The following is a 20,000-nucleotide window of genomic DNA, read 5'->3' as shown; positions in this document are numbered from 1 at the left end:
TGTAGAGGGGTGGTGATGGAGGGTTGGGGTGTAGAATACCCCAAAATAAATGGCACTAGAACACATCGTGTTCTCCTTTACTCAATGTAAAATAAATGAGGCCTACATCTTCACATATGGAAACTAATACAGGCTAATTTCACAAACAAAAACTCACACACTACAAAAACATTGCACAAGCTGTAGACTACACACACACACACACACACTCCCTCCCTCTCCCTGATGCAAAATGAAAAAACAACCTGCCATTTTACGTGGCGCTACAATCCTCTACAGTGTGGAGGGTTTAATGGCCTTACCAGATTGGGCTTTAATTAGCTGTTAATCATCTTTGGTGCTTAACGAGCAGTGCAGCTCTGGCACTCAGCCTCCCTCTCTCCCCCTCTCTCTCTCTCTCCCCTCCCCCTCTCCCTCTCCTCTCCCCCTCTCCCTCTCCTCTCCCTCTCTCTCTCTCTCTCTCTCCCCCTCTCTCTCCCCCTCTCTCTCCCCTCCCTCTCTCTCTCCCCCCCTCTCTCTCCCCCCCTCTCTCTCCCCCTCTCTCTCTCCCCCCTCTCTCTCCCCCTCTCTCCCCCCCTCTCTCTCCCCCCCTCTCTCTCCCCCTCTCTCTCTCTCCCCCCTCCCCCCCTCTCCCCCTCTCTCCCCCCCTCCCTCTCTCTCCCCCCTCCCTCTCTCTCTCCCCTCCCTCCCCCTCTCTCTCTCCCCCCTCTCTCTCCCTCCCCCTCTCCCCCCTCCCTCTCCCCTCTCCCCCTCCCTCCCTCTCTCCCCCCATCCCCCTCCCTCTCTCTCCCCCCATCCCCCTCCCTCTCTCTCTCTCTCCCTCCCTCTTCCTCCCCCTCCCCCTCTCTGTGACTGGTGTTGCTGGGCCATTAGGAGCAGACGACAAGCTCAAAGAGCCAAACAGACCCATTAACTCTCCCCCTCTCATCTCAGACTCTCTTTCTCAACCCCTCACTGCTCATCTCCTCCAGTCTCCCTCTCCGTCTCCCCCTCTCTCTCTCATAATGTCACAGGAGCCAGCTGAACCCTCTAATGCCAGCTATCAGTCATGAGGGGAAACCCGCCCCCCGATCCCACCTCTCCCTCCCCAAGGTGACGGGACTAACTTCCTCTAATGGTGTCAGTATGTGAGGAGGACATGTTCTCTAGAATGAGAGGGTTTAATGCCCAGGAGCGTTCAAGACACTCCATGTTCATTACAGATCAAACTAACCTGCGTTCCGTTCTCTTTCGCTGGACATTCTCCATCTCATACGAGTTGTAATTGATCTTGTGACACAGCAACGTGTTTCGGCGACAATGTCAATGTCCTCCCTCCGTTCTTTCTACCACCGTAAAGGGAAGCCTGCTGTGACATCCAGCTTACACACAGTCTTAAAGAGGGCGCATTGAAATAACATTTAGCAAGACGGAGAACAATATCTCTCGTCGTTCTCCTGAGGGAGAGTCTGTCTCAGTGGCCCCAGGTGTGTCGGCCTGTCAGATATTCCATAACAGCTGGGGAGCGGGGGCTGTTCTAGACACACTGCTGACAGCTCTGTCCCTGCGGGCAATAATATCTGTTCCGTCACCATACGACGTCCCACTGGAACACATCGACTAAAGGAACTTCTGTTCCTACTGGAGTGGTATTCATGGGAAATGCATGAAGACGTCCAGACAAAACATGTGAACACAGATAGTTTCAACAGATCATCTTTGCAGATTACATTATTTTTAACATTTTTATAATGACAGCAGCTGATACTATAAATTGGTGAATTTGAACGTAACAAAGATGAGTACGCAAATACCAATGAAACGTAACTATTGTTTGATCTGCTTCCATTGTGTTGTTCTCTCACAAAGCCAGGCACCCTGACATCCTGTTTGTATTAGGAGCATCTCAACGCCTCCTCTCTGCCCGCCTGTCCTCTACTCTCGCAGCCGAGCTGCTCTGCTGTGCAGGATGGATCGATATCGGCAGGATTGGCACACGGTGGAGGAGAGAAACAAAGGGCTGGATCGATCTGCACTGTAATGGCGTGTGTGTGTGTGAGTCTGTTCTAGGTTGGGCATAATTGCCTCGGTCCTGGAGGAAAACAGAGCACCATGGGAATTACAGCGAAGGGAAACTAGACCAGTACGGACACACAACAGTTGAATCACAGCAACAAACATAATTCATGACCGCGCTCAGTGATACTCTGTGGAAGAGATCAGGAGATCCTGCTATGCTTAGCGGTAAGGGGGACGTGATAAGGACATTTGAGTTCCATGTGAAGAAGCCGCCACTGAATCCCCCACCGCTGCAGTCAGACAGTGTCACAGAGCAGTGCACCTTACAGTGCTGGGGGTTAACGGCAGTCAAACTGTCAGCCAGCCAAATGCTGCCCCGGCCGCTAATTAGCTGTAGGCTCCAGTGGTCCGACTACCTACTGTAACATCTGCAGTAACAGCCTGCTCTATAGATCATCTGTCCACTAGGCAGGCAGGCAGGCAGGCAGAACACACACTGCTGTAGCAGTACTATGTCCAACTGTCTAACCACCACACAGCCAAGCCATCTGACTGGGGATAACACGCCCAGCTGGAAGGAAATGCATGTGTGTGTACATGCTTATGTGTGTGTGTGTCAGACAAAGGTCTGTCCACCTGAGAGTGTGTGGCAATGAGGCTATGTGCATGTGTGTGAGTACATTGACGATAGCAGCATGTGTATGCGTGTCTGAGTGTTTACCGAACCCCCCCTCCCCCATCTCTGTGGCGTTGGCGTGTCACACCTTAGGTTGTGTGATTAATGACGTGGGCTGAGTCCCATCAGCGTCCTGATTAACACGACCACACAGGTCACAGAGCACAGCCTGATCACCACAGCCTGATCACCACAGCCTGATCACCACAGCCTGATCACCACAGCCTGATCACCACAGCCTGATCACCACAGCCTGATCACCACAGCCTGATCACCACAGCCTGATCACCACAGCCTGATCACCACAGCCTTCCCAGCTGCCTCATCAGGCACTCATTACTACCACTGGGCAGAGACTGGGGAGAGGTGGGAAGTGTCTAGGTCCTAAAAGACATGCCAGGAGTAGCATCATCAAACTATGTGGCAGGACAGGACATCGCTCCATGGTTATTAGCTCTGCACTATGTCTCTGGGAGAGCATCTCAAGGGTCAGGGGTGGTTTATGTGAATCCTTGTTTCGGAAAGGAGAGAGAGAGGGGAGGAAGCCATTAGACAGTTTGAGACGGTATTATTTTACAATCTTCAACACAGTGGTTTAAACAGAGGTGACAAACAGTGACACCAGAAAAACATGGAGCTTTTTGACCTTCTGGAATTTCTGAAATGGGAGAGAGGAGGAATCCAATCTGGAGCACAATACCTGCTGCTTGTGTGCTATAAAACTACGACAGTAATTCTGACAACAACTAAATATACACAGGTCTGGTGTGCTTGGGGACAGGAGGGAGAGATCAGAAACAGGAAACTACACCATCCTCCTCAATAACTCCTTGGCTATGTGAGATTGCCAGCAGAGTCATCAAAGACAAAGCAGAGTCATGTCAGAGGAGCGGGAGGCTCAGGTAACAGGAAGGGACCGGAGCTGGACAGGAAATAACACTGTCTCTTTTCATTAGCATTTCCTGCTAAGCTAGCCTAGCGTGGAGGAGGGGTAGGGATCTGACAAGGCTTCAGAGGAGTGGTTTGATGACATGTGAGGAAGAGGACTGCTGTGTGTGTGTGTGTGTGCGTAACTGCATATGTGTGTGTGTGTGCGACGTACCAGTCTGTTGATGCGTACAAACTCCTCGGGGGTCTTGGCCCAGGGCGGTAGCTCCACGTCAGACACCACAGTCCCATCCTCCATCACCCCCAGGCTGTAGTTGTTGGTGTTTACAAACATCTCAGGGAGGTAGTAGAACTCTGGGGTCAACTCCTGGACAGACAGACAGACAGACAAACAGACAGACATTAACACTGTTGAGCCAACCTGAACCGTCCCTTCACTAAGTTATGTCATGTTCATGTACTGATAGTGGATACAGTACATTCTAGAATAGTTCTGTCACATTTATAGTCAATAAATCAACCCTTTTAGTTAGGGAGAACAGTATCACAGTAAGCCATTTCCTCATTAGAATAACACTGACAAGATGCTCTGTGATACAGCCTCCAGTCTCAGTGTGTGGGACACGACATTAGAATGTGACTACTGAGGACCCACAGCCAGGTAGAAAGAACAGGGGACTGTGACCTTCAGAGTGAGAAGCTACAGTTTAGAGAGAGAGTTCATTAACAGAAAGAAAGAGAGAGAGAGAAAGAGAAGACACAGTGTAAAGTACATTTAGAAAGCATGTGGATATATGTGTGTGTGTGTGTGTGTGTGTGTGTGTGTGTGTGTGTGTGTGAGCGGAAGGTCCTTTAATCTGGGACTGCCACTGTCGTCCCTCAGACAGCTAGTCAGAAGCTAGTCGCAACACTTGAGCTGTGCCATTACTCATGGAAATTACATTTCAGACTGCTCATCTGCTGCCTGCCTGCCACCACGCTGCAAGCAGGCCGATAAAAGGCATCAAAACCTAGCGCGCGTGTGTGTGCGCGCTGGGGTTTCCACGCTTTTGAAAGGGGGGTTGTCTGTAATCGTAGAGTGCCAAACAGAATATATGATGTTCTCTGTTCTATGCTTCTCAAAGGATTTTCTGAAGGATTTAGAAGGAGCGACAGGTCACAGAACTCACCAGAATGTGATTGTGTGTCTGTGCACAGTTGAACACTTCGTTATGGAATTATGACATTTCACGATGGGCCCCAGAAAAACATCAACGTTCGTGTAAACTGAAGAGCTCGATTGTTAAGACCCTGAGGGTGTAAACGTTAAACCCGGCTTCATTTCTAACAAACCATAGCTCAGCCTCAATGTGTATGAAATGCCTTCATATACAGAAAGACACAAACGTTTAGATTATGGGGCAAACCAAAACATATGGTGGTAAATCTTTGCCATCCCGCAAACAGAAATAAAACACTAACGTCGTTAGGAGTGTGTGTGGGCAAGTGGAACTAACTGGTAAGACTGGACAATGGAAGCGCGTGTTGAATTAACCCACTTCCCGGGCGCCTCCTGATACGTACAACAAACAATAGCACGACACCCAATGTCAATCCCGTGTTTAAATCGGCGTACATCTACCCCTCGTGATATACTGAACCTCCCCATCAACATAACAAGTGTCAAACATGAACTACGGCCATATTCCACAGCAGGGAATTGAACCATGGATTTACGTATGGAGCGAGCACTCATATTTCAACATGATACATCCACAGCTAGTATATGAGACATATAAACAGAGCACCGCAATTATGAAGACAAGCCACAACACAAGTGTAACTCTTCATTTGATTCCACTATAAAACAACAGCTAATGAGTGAGTAACTCCATAGAAAATAACCTGTTAATAAAGCGTTGAGGAGCAGTTGTCTTGTAACGTGTCCTGGGTCGTGTTCAGTTGGCACAAAACAGAGTGAGACGGGGAGGTACTACTTGTCTGAAACGGAACTTGTCCAATAAGGAACACTTGGGATTTTTTTTCAGTTGCAAAATGTTTTTTTGCTACAGTGTGTGTAACCCTAACCTTAATGAACACAACCCAGTTCTGTCTGACTAGAGCTGAACCAGTGAACCGTCTCCTAGGTCGTGTTCAGTTGCCACAAAACGGACAAAACGGAGTGCCAAGGTTTTGCTACAGTAGGACTTAATGAACAAGACCCTGAACTGTTTGACAGAACACAGTGTGACTGGGCCTGCTGACTGGTCACTGTCCTGATGGACAGAGAGAGAGAGACAGGGTGACATTCTGACATCAGGGATGACCAGACCAGAGTCAACACCCATCGGTCATGTCCTCGTCTCCCTGTGACATGGCTGTGTGTGACAACCTGACATGCAAATACATACTGGCAAATAGGCTACAGGTAGGAGCTGGGAACTGGTCAGCGCATGTGATGAGATGTTCTGTAAGGGCTGCACGCATGTACGCACATGTACGCACGCACACAACAGCACACACAGAATCCCTGGAAGGCTGTCTATTAATCAAGCTCAGACCTGAGAGCAGTCCTCACTGCGTCCAACAGGACGGAGACAAATACACGATGAGACAGGATGCCAGTGAGTTTCCTCTAGATGTGTTGTGTGGGTGGTAACCCGAGACATGGGGCGGTAGCTAGCTGGAGAGATACCCTGTGTCAGTCCATAACCACATATCCAAACCTACAGATGGACCAGAGGGGAGCTCAGTCAGGAGAGAAAGAACCAAGCACATGTTCTGTCATCACAACCAATCCATGTCATACAACCATGAAAGCTTCAGAGACTACTGATCAAAGGTTCAAACTAATCCTTCTACCCTCCTCCCCCCTCCTTCAGTCAACCTTGAATTGAACCTTTGGCCTATTGGGCCCCCTCTCCACTGGGCTTTGGGTCGATGGCGGGTCAGAACTTTGGGCCTCCTCTCCACTGGGCTTTGGGTCGATGGCGGGTCAGAACTTTGGGCCTCCTCTCCACTGGGCTTTGGGTCTATGGCGGGTCAGAACAGTGGGCCCCCTCGCCACTGGGCTTTGGGTCGATGGCGGGTCAGACCAATCTTGTGCTACAGTTTGGGTCTCTAAGGCCCCAACCCTCCTCTTTTAACAAGTGACCCACACTCTTAAAACATTTATGAGTACAGGCAGCCATCTTGTTTCAAATGTAGACTTGGCCTGCTCTTTGGGCCTGGGTCGGGTGGAGTGGTGGCTGGGGGAGTTGGAAGGAGTTGACGGTTGATCGCGCTTCGCCTCCAATGATAAAACATATGGCTCCCATTACCGGTAACACTTGATTGCGAAAGCCCAGGGAGAGAGAGAGAGAGAGAATCTAGCTTGGTCTCAGTCTAGACCTGTCACAGTGGATCAACCACAAGAGCTCCACTCCACATCAAAACACACAGGACCAGGCTCAACACTGCACAGCTTCCATGTTGAGTTGAGTTTAGCTACGTCAAAATAACATAACATTCTTTCCTCGAATGGATGATCTCATTCACCTTGTTAACATAGAAGAGTTACAAATGAGATGTATCAATTTAGCATGCTAAGTACACCATTTAGCTTTAGCTTCAGGACTATTGTAGGAAACTCTAAGAACATTCTATTCCTTCTAAAGGGGGAAAAAGTCGTAGTTTGTTTTGTATCCCAGTGCATAAAGTGGTGATAACAGGTTAAAGACGCCAGTCCAGTCTGTCTGTAGCGTAGGAGAGACCGTGATGACCTCCGGCCACAATCCCCTGACCCCTCCTGACCTTTTGCCTTAGCCCAAAGGCATCGTTGTGTGTGTGTGTGTGTGTACTGTTGAAGTGTACTGGGGGGGGGCCTGGGGCCCCTGCAGTGACCCGTGACAGGACAGGATTGGGGATCACAGAGGCTGGCCTCTGACCACAGTAGAGCAGGGGCCACTGCACATTATGGAGGGACCGGGGCAGAGAGTGTAGCGGGGAAGCCCCCTGTATTTCCCCTACCTTGTTAAGAGGGGCAGGGGGGGTGGGGGGGTGAGGGGTTGAAGGAGACCCCCGGCCCCCACCACAGACTGGACAAATTTACACCAGGCCTCCCCGGGTCGACCCCATGGAAGCCAGAGGCCTCGTAAAATGGCCGACCTTCAGTTTGAGGTCAGGTTTTGTAGAGTGGAGAGGTTTAAGATGTGAGGAAGTGGGCTTGTTGTTTTTAGACCAGTGTGTTTGTTTGCTCATTAGATTAGCCACTTTCTCTCTCTGGTGATGAGAGAGGGAGAAGAGGGGCCTTTGAGAAGGCTTTAGGCTAATTCAATGAAAAGGGTGTAATTTGAACATTGAATGTTTGTTTGGAATACGTTTGGAAGATAATGTTGACATTTGACTCCCTAGCTTTGAAGAGCATATTAAGAACATATTCTTATTTATTATAAGCAAAATCTGATATCACTGTCAATAGATATCCATCAACGACAAACAAACTAAAGTGTGTTTATTTCCACACAGAAAGACAATTTTATCAAAACACTTATCACAACTAAAAGGTAACCCGTCTTTAGAGACTAATGCCACCCTCTCCCCCTATCCTAGTATGTTCCCTGTCTCCTGGGGTCTGGACAGTGGTGGCCTCTCCTCCTATCCTAGTATGTCTCCTGGGGTCTGGACAGTGGTGGCCTCTCCTCCTATCCTAGTATGTCTCCTGGGGTCTGGAGAGTGGTGGCCTCTCCTCCTATCCTAGTATGTCTCCTGGGGTCTGGACAGTGGTGGCCTCTCCTCCTATCCTAGGATGTTCCCTGTCTCCTGGGGTCTGGACAGTGGTGGCCTCTCCTCCTATCCTAGTATGTTCCCTGTCTCCTGGGGTCTGGACAGTCGTGACCTCTCCTCCTATCCTAGTATGTTCCCTAGCTCCTGGGGTCTGGACAGTGGTGGCCTCTCCTCCTATCCTAGTATGTTCCCTGTCTCCTGGGGTCTGGACAGTAGTGGCCTCTCCTCCTCTCCTAGTATGTTCCCTGGCTCCTGGGGTCTGGACAGTGGTGGCCTCTCCTCCTATCCTAGTATGTTCCCTGTCTCCTGGGGTCTGGACAGTGGTGGCCTCTCCTCCTATCCTAGTATGTTCCCTGTCTCCTGGGGTCTGGACAGTGGTGGCCTCTCCTCCTATCCTAGGATGTTCCCTGTCTCCTGGGGTCTGGACAGTGGTGGCCTCTCCTCCTATCCTAGGATGTTCCCTGTCTCCTGGGGTCTGGACAGTGGTGGCCTCTCCTCCTATCCTAGTATGTTCCCTGTCTCCTGGGGTCTGGACAGTAGTGGCCTCTCCTCCTATCCTACTATGTTCCCTGGACAGTAGTGGCCTCTCCTCCTATCCTAGTATGTTCCCTGTCTCCTGGGGTCTGGACAGTAGTGGCCTCTCCTCCTATCCTAGTATGTTCCCTGGACAGTAGTGGCCTCTCCTCCTATCCTAGTATGTTCCCTGGCTCCTGGGGTCTGGACAGTAGTGGCCTCTCCTCCTATCCTAGTATGTTCCCTGGACAGTGGTGGCCTCTCCTCCTATCCTAGTATGTTCCCTGGACAGTAGTGGCCTCTCCTCCTATCCTAGTATGTTCCCTGTCTCCTGGGGTCTGGACAGTAGTGGCCTCTCCTCCTATCCTAGTATGTTCCCTGGACAGTGGTGGCCTCTCCTCCTATCCTAGGATGTCTCCTGGGGTCTGGACAGTGGTGGCCTCTCCTCCTATCCTAGTATGTTCCCTGTCTCCTGGGGTCTGGACAGTAGTGGCCTCTCCTCCTATCCTAGTATGTTCCCTGGACAGTAGTGGCCTCTCCTCCTATCCTAGTATGTTCCCTGTCTCCTGGGGTCTGGACAGTAGTGGCCTCTCCTCCTATCCTAGTATGTTCCCTGGACAGTAGTGGCCTCTCCTCCTATCCTAGTATGTTCCCTGTCTCCTGGGGTCTGGACAGTAGTGGCCTCTCCTCCTATCCTAGTATGTTCCCTGGACAGTGGTGGCATCTCCTCCTATCCTAGTATGTTCCCTGTCTCCTTGGATCTGGACAGTAGTGGCCTCTCCTCCTATCCTAGTATGTTCCCTGGACAGTAGTGGCCTCTCCTCCTATCCTAGTATGTTCCCTGGACAGTAGTGGCCTCTCCTCCTATCCTAGTATGTTCCCTGTCTCCTGGGGTCTGGACAGTGGTGGCCTCTCCTCCTATCCTAGTATGTTCCCTGTCTCCTGGGGTCTGGACAGTAGTGGCCTCTCCTCCTCTCCTAGTATGTTCCCTGGCTCCGGGGTCTGGACAGTGGTGGCCCTCTCCTCCTATCCTAGTATGTTCCCTGTCTCCTGGGGTCTGGACAGTGGTGGCCTCTCCTCCTAACCTAGTATGTTCCCTGTCTCCTGGGGTCTGGACAGTGGTGGCCTCTCCTCCTATCCTAGGATGTTCCCTGTCTCCTGGGGTCTGGACAGTGGTGGCCTCTCCTCCTATCCTAGGATGTTCCCTGTCTCCTGGGGTCTGGACAGTGGTGGCCTCTCCTCCTATCCTAGTATGTTCCCTGTCTCCTGGGGTCTGGACAGTAGTGGCCTCTCCTCCTATCCTAGTATGTTCCCTGGACAGTAGTGGCCTCTCCTCCTATCCTAGTATGTTCCCTGTCTCCTGGGGTCTGGACAGTAGTGGCCTCTCCTCCTATCCTAGTATGTTCCGTGGACAGTGGTGGCCTCTCCTCCTATCCTAGTATGTTCCCTGGACAGTAGTGGCCTCTCCTCCTATCCTAGTATGTTCCCTGTCTCCTGGGGTCTGGACAGTGGTGGCCTCTCCTCCTATCCTAGTATGTTCCCTGTCTCCTGGGGTCTGGACAGTGGTGGCCTCTCCTCCTATCCTAGTATGTTCCCTGTCTCCTGGGGTCTGGACAGTGGTGGCCTCTCCTCCTATCCTAGGATGTTCCCTGTCTCCTGGGGTCTGGACAGTGGTGGCCTCTCCTCCTATCCTAGGATGTTCCCTGTCTCCTGGGGTCTGGACAGTGGTGGCCTCTCCTCCTATCCTAGTATGTTCCCTGTCTCCTGGGGTCTGGACAGTAGTGGCCTCTCCTCCTCTCCTAGTATGTTCCCTGGATCCTGGGGTCTGGACAGTGGTGGCCTCTCCTCCTATCCTAGTATGTTCCCTGTCTCCTGGGGTCTGGACAGTGGTGGCCTCTCCTCCTATCCTAGTATGTTCCCTGTCTCCTGGGGTCTGGACAGTGGTGGCCTCTCCTCCTATCCTAGGATGTTCCCTGTCTCCTGGGGTCTGGACAGTGGTGGCCTCTCCTCCTATCCTAGGATGTTCCCTGTCTCCTGGGGTCTGGACAGTGGTGGCCTCTCCTCCTATCCTAGTATGTTCCCTGTCTCCTGGGGTCTGGACAGTAGTGGCCTCTCCTCCTATCCTACTATGTTCCCTGGACAGTAGTGGCCTCTCCTCCTATCCTAGTATGTTCCCTGTCTCCTGGGGTCTGGACAGTAGTGGCCTCTCCTCCTATCCTAGTATGTTCCCTGGACAGTAGTGGCCTCTCCTCCTATCCTAGTATGTTCCCTGGACAGTAGTGGCCTCTCCTCCTATCCTAGTATGTTCCCTGTCTCCTGGGGTCTGGACAGTGGTGGCCTCTCCTCCTATCCTAGGATGTTCCCTGTCTCCTGGGGTCTGGACAGTGGTGGCCTCTCCTCCTATCCTAGTATGTTCCCTGTCTCCTGGGGTCTGGACAGTAGTGGCCTCTCCTCCTATCCTAGTATGTTCCCTGGACAGTAGTGGCCTCTCCTCCTATCCTAGTATGTTCCCTGTCTCCTGGGGTCTGGACAGTAGTGGCCTCTCCTCCTATCCTAGTATGTTCCCTGGACAGTAGTGGCCTCTCCTCCTATCCTAGTATGTTCCCTGGACAGTAGTGGCCTCTCCTCCTATCCTAGTATGTTCCCTGGCTCCTGGGGTCTGGACAGTGGTGGCATCTCCTCCTATCCTAGTATGTTCCCTGTCTCCTGGGGTCTGGACAGTAGTGGCCTCTCCTCCTATCCTAGGATGTTCCCTGTCTCCTGGGGTCTGGACAGTGGTGGCCTCTCCTATCCTAGGATGTTCCCTGTCTCCTGGGGTCTGGACAGTGGTGGCCTCTCCTCCTATCCTAGTATGTTCCCTGTCTCCTGGGGTCTGGACAGTAGTGGCCTCTCCTCCTATCCTAGTATGTTCCCTGGACAGTAGTGGCCTCTCCTCCTATCCTAGTATGTTCCCTGTCTCCTGGGGTCTGGACAGTAGTGGCCTCTCCTCCTATCCTAGTATGTTCCCTGGACAATGGTGGCCTCTCCTCCTATCCTAGTATGTTCCCTGTCTCCTTGGGTCTGGACAGTAGTGGCCTCTCCTCCTATCCTAGTATGTTCCCTGGACAGTAGTGGCCTCTCCTCCTATCCTAGTATGTTCCCTGGACAGTAGTGGCCTCTCCTCAAATCCTAGTATGTTCCCTGGACAGTAGTGGCCTCTCCTCCTATCCTAGTATGTTCCCTGGACAGTAGTGGCCTCTCCTCCTATCCTAGTATGTTCCCTGTCTCCTGGGGTCTGGACAGTGGTGGCCTCTCCTCCTAACCTAGTATGTTCCCTGTCTCCTGGGGTCTGGACAGTGGTGGCCTCTCCTCCTATCCTAGGATGTTCCCTGTCTCCTGGGGTCTGGACAGTGGTGGCCTCTCCTCCTATCCTAGGATGTTCTCTGTCTCCTGGGGTCTGGACAGTGGTGGCCTCTCCTTCTATCCTAGTATGTTCCCTGGACAGTGGTGGCCTCTCCTCCTATCCTAGTATGCCCTGTCTCCTTGGGTCTGGACAGTAGTGGCCTCTCCTCCTATCCTAGTATGTTCCCTGGACAGTAGTGGCCTCTCCTCCTATCCTAGTATGTTCCCTGGACAGTAGTGGCCTCTCCTCCTATCCTAGTATGTTCCCTGTCTCCTGGGGTCTGGACAGTGGTGGCCTCTCCTCCTATCCTAGGATGTTCCCTGTCTCCTGGGGTCTGGACAGTGGTGGCCTCTCCTCCTATCCTAGTATGTTCCCTGTCTCCTGGGGTCTGGACAGTAGTGGCCTCTCCTCCTATCCTAGTATGTTCCCTGGACAGTAGTGGCCTCTCCTCCTATCCTAGTATGTTCCCTGTCTCCTGGGGTCTGGACAGTAGTGGCCTCTCCTCCTATCCTAGTATGTTCCCTGTCTCCTGGGGTCTGGACAGTGGTGGCCTCTCCTATCCTAGGATGTTCCCTGTCTCCTGGGGTCTGGACAGTGGTGGCCTCTCCTCCTATCCTAGGATGTTCCCTGTCTCCTGGGGTCTGGACAGTGGTGGCCTCTCCTCCTATCCTAGTATGTTCCCTGTCTCCTGGGGTCTGGACAGTAGTGGCCTCTCCTCCTATCCTAGTATGTTCCCTGGACAGTAGTGGCCTCTCCTCCTATCCTAGTATGTTCCCTGTCTCCTGGGGTCTGGACAGTAGTGGCCTCTCCTCCTATCCTAGTATGTTCCCTGGACAGTGGTGGCCTCTCCTCCTATCCTAGTATGTTCCCTGTCTCCTTGGGTCTGGACAGTAGTGGCCTCTCCTCCTATCCTAGTATGTTCCCTGGACAGTAGTGGCCTCTCCTCCTATCCTAGTATGTTCCCTGGACAGTAGTGGCCTCTCCTCCTATCCTAGTATGTTCCCTGTCTCCTGGGGTCTGGACAGTGGTGGCCTCTCCTCCTATCCTAGTATGTTCCCTGTCTCCTGGGGTCTGGACAGTGGTGGCCTCTCCTCCTATCCTAGTATGTTCCCTGTCTCCTGGGGTCTGGACAGTAGTGGCCTCTCCTCCTATCCTAGTATGTTCCCTGGACAGTAGTGGCCTCTCCTCCTATCCTAGTATGTTCCCTGTCTCCTGGGGTCTGGACAGTAGTGGCCTATCCTAGTATGTTCCCTGGACAGTAGTGGCCTCTCCTCCTATCCTAGTATGTTCCCTGTCTCCTGGGGTCTGGACAGTAGTGGCCTCTCCTCCTATCCTAGTATGTTCCCTGGACAGTGGTGGCCTCTCCTCCTATCCTAGTATGTTCCCTGTCTCCTTGGGTCTGGACAGTAGTGGCCTCTCCTCCTATCCTAGTATGTTCCCTGGACAGTAGTGGCCTATCCTAGTATGTTCCCTGGACAGTAGTTGCCTCTCCTCCTATCCTAGTATGTTCCCTGTCTCCTGGGGTCTGGACAGTGGTGGCCTCTCCTCCTATCCTAGGATGTTCCCTGTCTCCTGGGGTCTGGACAGTGGTGGCCTCTCCTCCTATCCTAGGATGTTCCCTGTCTCCTGGGGTCTGGACAGTGGTGGCCTCTCCTCCTATCCTAGTATGTTCCCTGTCTCCTGGGGTCTGGACAGTAGTGGCCTCTCCTCCTATCCTAGTATGTTCCCTGTCTCCTGGGGTCTGGACAGTAGTGGCCTCTCCTCCTATCCTAGTATGTTCCCTGGACAGTAGTGGCCTCTCCTCCTATCCTAGTATGTTCCCTGTCTCCTTGGGTCTGGACAGTAGTGGCCTCTCCTCCTATCCTAGTATGTTCCCTGGACAGTGGTGGCCTCTCCTCCTATCCTAGTATGTTCCCTGTCTCCTTGGGTCTGGACAGTAGTGGCCTCTCCTCCTATCCTAGTATGTTCCCTGGACAGTAGTGGCCTCTCCTCCTATCCTAGTATGTTCCCTGGACAGTAGTGGCCTCTCCTCCTATCCTAGTATGTTCCCTGTCTCCTGGGGTCTGGACAGTGGTGGCCTCTCCTCCTATCCTAGGATGTTCCCTGTCTCCTGGGGTCTGGACAGTGGTGGCCTCTCCTCCTATCCTAGTATGTTCCCTGTCTCCTGGGGTCTGGACAGTAGTGGCCTCTCCTCCTATCCTAGTATGTTCCCTGGACAGTAGTGGCCTCTCCTCCTATCCTAGTATGTTCCCTGTCTCCTGGGGTCTGGACAGTAGTGGCCTCTCCTCCTATCCTAGTATGTTCCCTGGACAGTAGTGGCCTCTCCTCCTATCCTAGTATGTTCCCTGTCTCCTGGGGTCTGGACAGTGGTGGCCTCTCCTCCTAACCTAGTATGTTCCCTGTCTCCTGGGGTCTGGACAGTGGTGGCCTCTCCTCCTATCCTAGGATGTTCCCTGTCTCCTGGGGTCTGGACAGTGGTGGCCTCTCCTCCTATCCTAGGATGTTCCCTGTCTCCTGGGGTCTGGACAGTAGTGGCCTCTCCTCCTATCCTAGTATGTTCCCTGGACAGTGGTGGCCTCTCCTCCTATCCTAGTATGTTCCCTGTCTCCTTGGGTCTGGACAGTAGTGGCCTCTCCTCCTATCCTAGTATGTTCCCTGGACAGTAGTGGCCTCTCCTCCTATCCTAGTATGTTCCCTGGACAGTAGTGGCCTCTCCTCCTATCCTAGTATGTTCCCTGTCTCCTGGGGTCTGGACAGTAGTGGCCTCTCCTCCTATCCTAGTATGTTCCCTGGACAGTGGTGGCCTCTCCTCCTATCCTAGTATGTTCCCTGTCTCCTTGGGTCTGGACAATAGTGGCCTCTCCTCCTATCCTAGTATGTTCCCTGGACAGTAGTGGCCTCTCCTCCTATCCTAGTATGTTCCCTGGACAGTAGTGGCCTCTCCTCCTATCCTAGTATGTTCCCTGTCTCCTGGGGTCTGGACAGTGGTGGCCTCTCCTCCTATCCTAGGATGTTCCATGTCTCCTGGGGTCTGGACAGTGGTGGCCTCTCCTCCTATCCTAGGATGTTCCCTGTCTCCTGGGGTCTGGACAGTGGTGGCCTCTCCTCCTATCCTAGTATGTTCCCTGTCTCCTGGGGTCTGGACAGTAGTGGCCTCTCCTCCTATCCTAGTATGTTCCCTGGACAGTAGTGGCCTCTCCTCCTATCCTAGTATGTTCCCTGGACAGTAGTGGCCTCTCCTCCTATCCTAGTATGTTCCCTGGCTCCTGGGGTCTGGACAGTGGTGGCCTCTCCTCCTATCCTAGTATGTTCCCTGTCTCCTGGGGTCTGGACAGTAGTGGCCTCTCCTCCTATCCTAGGATGTTCCCTGGACAGTGGTGGCCTCTCCTCCTATCCTAGTATGTTCCCTGTCTCCTGGGGTCTGGACAGTAGTGGCCTCTCCTCCTATCCTAGTATGTTCCCTGGACAGTAGTGGCCTCTCCTCCTATCCTAGTATGTTCCCTGTCTCCTGGGGTCTGGACAGTAGTGGCCTCTCCTCCTATCCTAGTATGTTCCCTGGACAATGGTGGCCTCTCCTCCTATCCTAGTATGTTCCCTGTCTCCTGGGGTCTGGACAGTAGTGGCCTCTCCTCCTATCCTAGTATGTTCCCTGGACAGTGGTGGCCTCTCCTCCTATCCTAGTATGTTCCCTGTCTCCTTGGGTCTGGACAGTAGTGGCCTCTCCTCCTATCCTAGTATGTTCCCTGGACAGTAGTGGACTCTCCTCCTATCCTAGTATGTTCCCTGGACAGTAGTGGCCTCTCCTCCTATCCTAGTATGTTCCCTGTCTCCTGGGGTCTGGACAGTGGTGGCCTCTCCTCCTATCCTAGTATGTTCCCTGTCTCCTGGGGTCTGGACAGTGGTGGCCTCTCCTCCTATCCTAGTATGTTCCCTGTCTCCTGGGGTCTGGACAGTAGTGGCCTCTCCTCCTATCCTAGTATGTTCCCTGGACAGTAGTGGCCTCTCCTCCTATCCTAGTATGTTCCCTGTCTCCTGGGGTCTGGACAGTAGTGGCCTCTCCTCCTATCCTAGTATATTCCCTGGACAATGGTGGCCTCTCCTATCCTAGTATGTTCCCTGTCTCCTTGGGTCTGGACAGTAGTGGCCTCTCCTCCTATCCTAGTATGTTCCCTGGACAGTAGTGGCCTCTCCTCCTATCCTAGTATGTTCCCTGGACAGTAGTGGCCTCTCCTCCTATCCTAGTATGTTCCCTGTCTCCTGGGGTCTGGACAGTAGTGGCCTCTCCTCCTATCCTAGTATGTTCCCTGGACAGTAGTGGCCTCTCCTCCTATCCTAGTATGTTCCCTGTCTCCTGGGGTCTGGACAGTAGTGGCCTCTCCTCCTATCCTAGTATGTTCCCTGGACAGTGGTGGCCTCTCCTCCTATCCTAGTATGTTCCCTGTCTCCTTGGGTCTGGACAGTAGTGGCCTCTCCTCCTATCCTAGTATGTTCCCTGGACAGTAGTGGCCTCTCCTCCTATCCTAGTATGTTCCCTGGCTCCTGGGGTCTGGACAGTAGTGGCCTCTCCTCCTACCCTAGTATGTTCTCTGGCTCCTGGGGTCTGGACAGTGGTGGCCTCAACTCACACTGGTGGGCTGCTGAATGGTCTGGAGGTGTTGAGGGTCTCAGTGTGTGTGAACGTCCAGAGGAGTGTGCAGACTGCAGAGGCCCTCTCTAGTTGATACTCTGGTACACTGTCTTTCAACAGCTAGCTCCACGGTGAGGTGGTGGCGGCATTGTGTGTGTGGGTGTGTGTGAGTCGCTACCTTGACATCGGACGTGTCTCTCTGGCAGTTCCTCCAGGCTCGGGACACGGAGGAGAAGGTGCGGTCAGCATGGTCAAACTTCCCTCCCTGGAAGTTGAGGAACATGGTGGTGAAGGGTTCCTGGAAAATGAGAGAAGAAGAACGAGAGAAGAGAATGAGAGAAGAAGAATGAGAGAATGATCAGTTATCCACATATCCTCCTAATAGTGTGCTGTGACACTGTAGTGTACTGTACATTTGAGAAAAAGGAGAAGAAGAAATGACATTTGACCCCATAACCTTATGATTAAGCATTTTTATACTATGGTAAAATGAGTCTGAATGTGTACACTGAGTATACCCCCTCAAAACAGCCTTAATTCAGTCTACAGGGTGTCGAAAGTGCTCTAAAGGAATGCTGGCCCATGTTGAAACAACAGACCGCCCCTCTGAAACAACAGACCGCCCCTCTGAAACAACAGACCGCCCCTCTGAAACAACAGACCGCCCCTCTGAAACAACAGACCGCCCCTCTGAAACAACAGACCGCCCCTCTGAAACAACAGACCGCCCCTCTGAAACAACAGACCGCCCCTCTGAAACAACAGACCGCCCCTCTGAAACAACAGACCGCCCCTCTGAAACAACAGACCGCCCCTCTGAAACAACAGACCGCCCCTCTGAAACAACAGACCGCCCCTCTGAAACAACAGACCGCCCCTCTGAAACAACAGACCGCCCCTCTGAAACAACAGACCGCCCCTCTGAAACAACAGACCGCCCCTCTGAAACAACAGACCGCCCCTCTGAAACAACAGACCGCCCCCTCTGAAACAACAGACCGCCCCTCTGAAACAACAGACCGCCCCTCTGAAACAACAGACCGCCCCTCTGAAACAACAGACCGCCCCTCTGAAACAACAGACCGCCCCTCTGAAACAACAGACCGCCCCTCTGAAACAACAGACCGCCCCTCTGAAACAACAGACCGCCCCTCTGAAACAACAGACCGCCCCTCTGAAACAACAGACCGCCCCTCTGAAACAACAGACCGCCCCTCTGAAACAATAGCCCTCGAGTGAGACGGACACAATTAGCCAGGCTAACACTACTACAACTACACAGGAAACTACACGGACAATTAGGACAGAGTCCAAAATGAACTCAGAGTAGGAGTACTGATCTAGGATCAGTTTCATAATGAATACGATTATATGGACGGGGGACCTGATTCTAGATCAGCACACTTACTCTGAGATGATTTTGAATACAGGACCGGGACTTTTAAGGTCTGCCTTAGTGTTCACTTGAGCTTCCTATCTCATCCATACGTTGACACTTGATTTGAAGGGCATTTGGTAAAGTGGATTTAAAATAAGCCAGTAATAAGACAGCTAATGATGTGATGGGATCAATGGTTGTTTCCATAGGGAGCTACAGGACAATTCAAGGGCCCTGGAAGAAGGTTAGACTCCCTCCCTGTATGGCAGAATGGTCCCCTGTGGATGGAACAGAGAGTGTTGTCTGATATCGGCTGTATGAGGGTTACATACAGTGACCAATATAACAAAACACTATCAAAAGCACCACGTGAGAGAAACATAACTTCATGAAATCTTTAGATTGAGTAGTTTCGAAGCAGACATAACATTTTTTTTAAAGTACAGAATAATAGCCCCTCATTAAACATAGTTCAATTGAAGACTTCATTTAAGAAAATATAATTTCTGAGTTCCTCTTATGTTGCAAAGACACACAGAAAGAAACACGTTATGAATTTAGCTTCGGCGTGCTGCTTCTCTGTTTTACGAGCAGCACAACATAGACATAACCAAGGCCAGCCAGGGACAATACACTGTGCATACGTTAGTGTGTAGATGGAGCCTGTATTTCACTGTGACATAAATCAACCCGACTCTCTATGAATCCATGGCCAATTAGAAAACAACAATTAGCTGCAATGGGGCGTGCTTCAAGTCTAATGATGAATAGGTAGTAAATATTACACCATGACGGGTAGGTGGCAACTGTAATGCATTCATTTCTAAATGTAATCTGTTTTCCATAAAGCAGTGACAAAAATGAAGGCCTAAATCCTATTCTATACACATCGTGGTGGGATTCAGTACTTTCATTTAACCTTAAAATGGACCAAGTTGAACCATTGAGGTCAAAATAAGTATTTCACAATGTTAATGTGTCGAAAAAAATAAATATATATATCTTTACAAGCGAGACATTTTCACCGGATAGGTACAGTGAAATGTGTTGTTTTACAGGGTCAGCCATAGCAGTACGGCAATCCTGGAGAAAATTTGGGTAAAGTGCCTTGTTCAAGGACACGTCGACAGATTTTTCACCTCGGCGGCTCGGGTATTGGAACCAGTGACATTTTGGTTACTGGCCCCGACGCTCTAACCGCTAGGCTACTTGGGGGTAAGTGGGGTGGATATAGTTGGGGTACAGTTGGGGGGCAGTTAACTTACGATGCGCAGCAGCCACATCTGGGTGAAGGAGGAGGTGGAGTAGTGGGTTCCGTAGTGGAACTTGGGCACCTGGTCGTCCTCCCAGGATTCATAGCGGTTGTTGAAGAACGCCGCCCTCTTGGGGTTCAGGGCACCAATGGGCTGTGAGGCGAAAGACAACGTTATTACAACAGAGACTGATAGACACGGATAGAGACGGAGATAAAAGAGAAACAGAGAGAAAGAGTGGCAGTACGAAAAGAAGAAACATTTTATAACACGGTACATTGAACTCTTTTAGCTTTCAGAGAGCAGACATTGCTTCAAAACACAGGGCCTATATATTCAAATGATGTTGGTAACCTTTGTGCGTTCGTCGAATGAATATTAGATGCTGTGTTGTTTTGAGGATCAATCCATTCCAACAGCATTTCACTTCATAGCCCTGAAACACAACCCCCTGCGGCTAGTCTGTCAGAGAGAACGAATGTGTTGCGATGAAAGGAGGCCTAGGAACATCAATAGCAAGGGCCGGGAGGTTCCTTCTTCCA

General features: G+C 51.6%; 1 protein-coding gene across 4 annotated transcripts in view; it reads right to left on the bottom strand.

Moving 5' to 3' along the window:
• Window positions 1–20,000, bottom strand: part of LOC112231646 (lipopolysaccharide-responsive and beige-like anchor protein) — a 351,054-nt gene that overhangs the window by 86,618 nt on the left and 244,436 nt on the right. For all 4 annotated transcript variants that reach the window (XM_042311819.1, XM_042311822.1, XM_042311821.1 and 1 more), the window contains 3 exons: window positions 19,471–19,611; window positions 17,006–17,125; window positions 3,777–3,929 (listed from right to left, as the gene is read on the bottom strand). In XM_042311819.1, coding sequence (XP_042167753.1) covers window positions 3,777–3,929; window positions 17,006–17,125; window positions 19,471–19,611 — 414 coding nt within the window. The remainder of the gene's footprint in view (window positions 1–3,776; window positions 3,930–17,005; window positions 17,126–19,470; window positions 19,612–20,000) is intronic.

This window comes from Oncorhynchus tshawytscha, linkage group LG34, assembly GCF_018296145.1.
Source record: "Oncorhynchus tshawytscha isolate Ot180627B linkage group LG34, Otsh_v2.0, whole genome shotgun sequence".
Taxonomy (NCBI): domain Eukaryota; kingdom Metazoa; phylum Chordata; class Actinopteri; order Salmoniformes; family Salmonidae; genus Oncorhynchus; species Oncorhynchus tshawytscha.
Note: the sequence above shows the minus strand (reverse complement) of the source record. Positions and strands in the feature narration are given on the sequence as shown.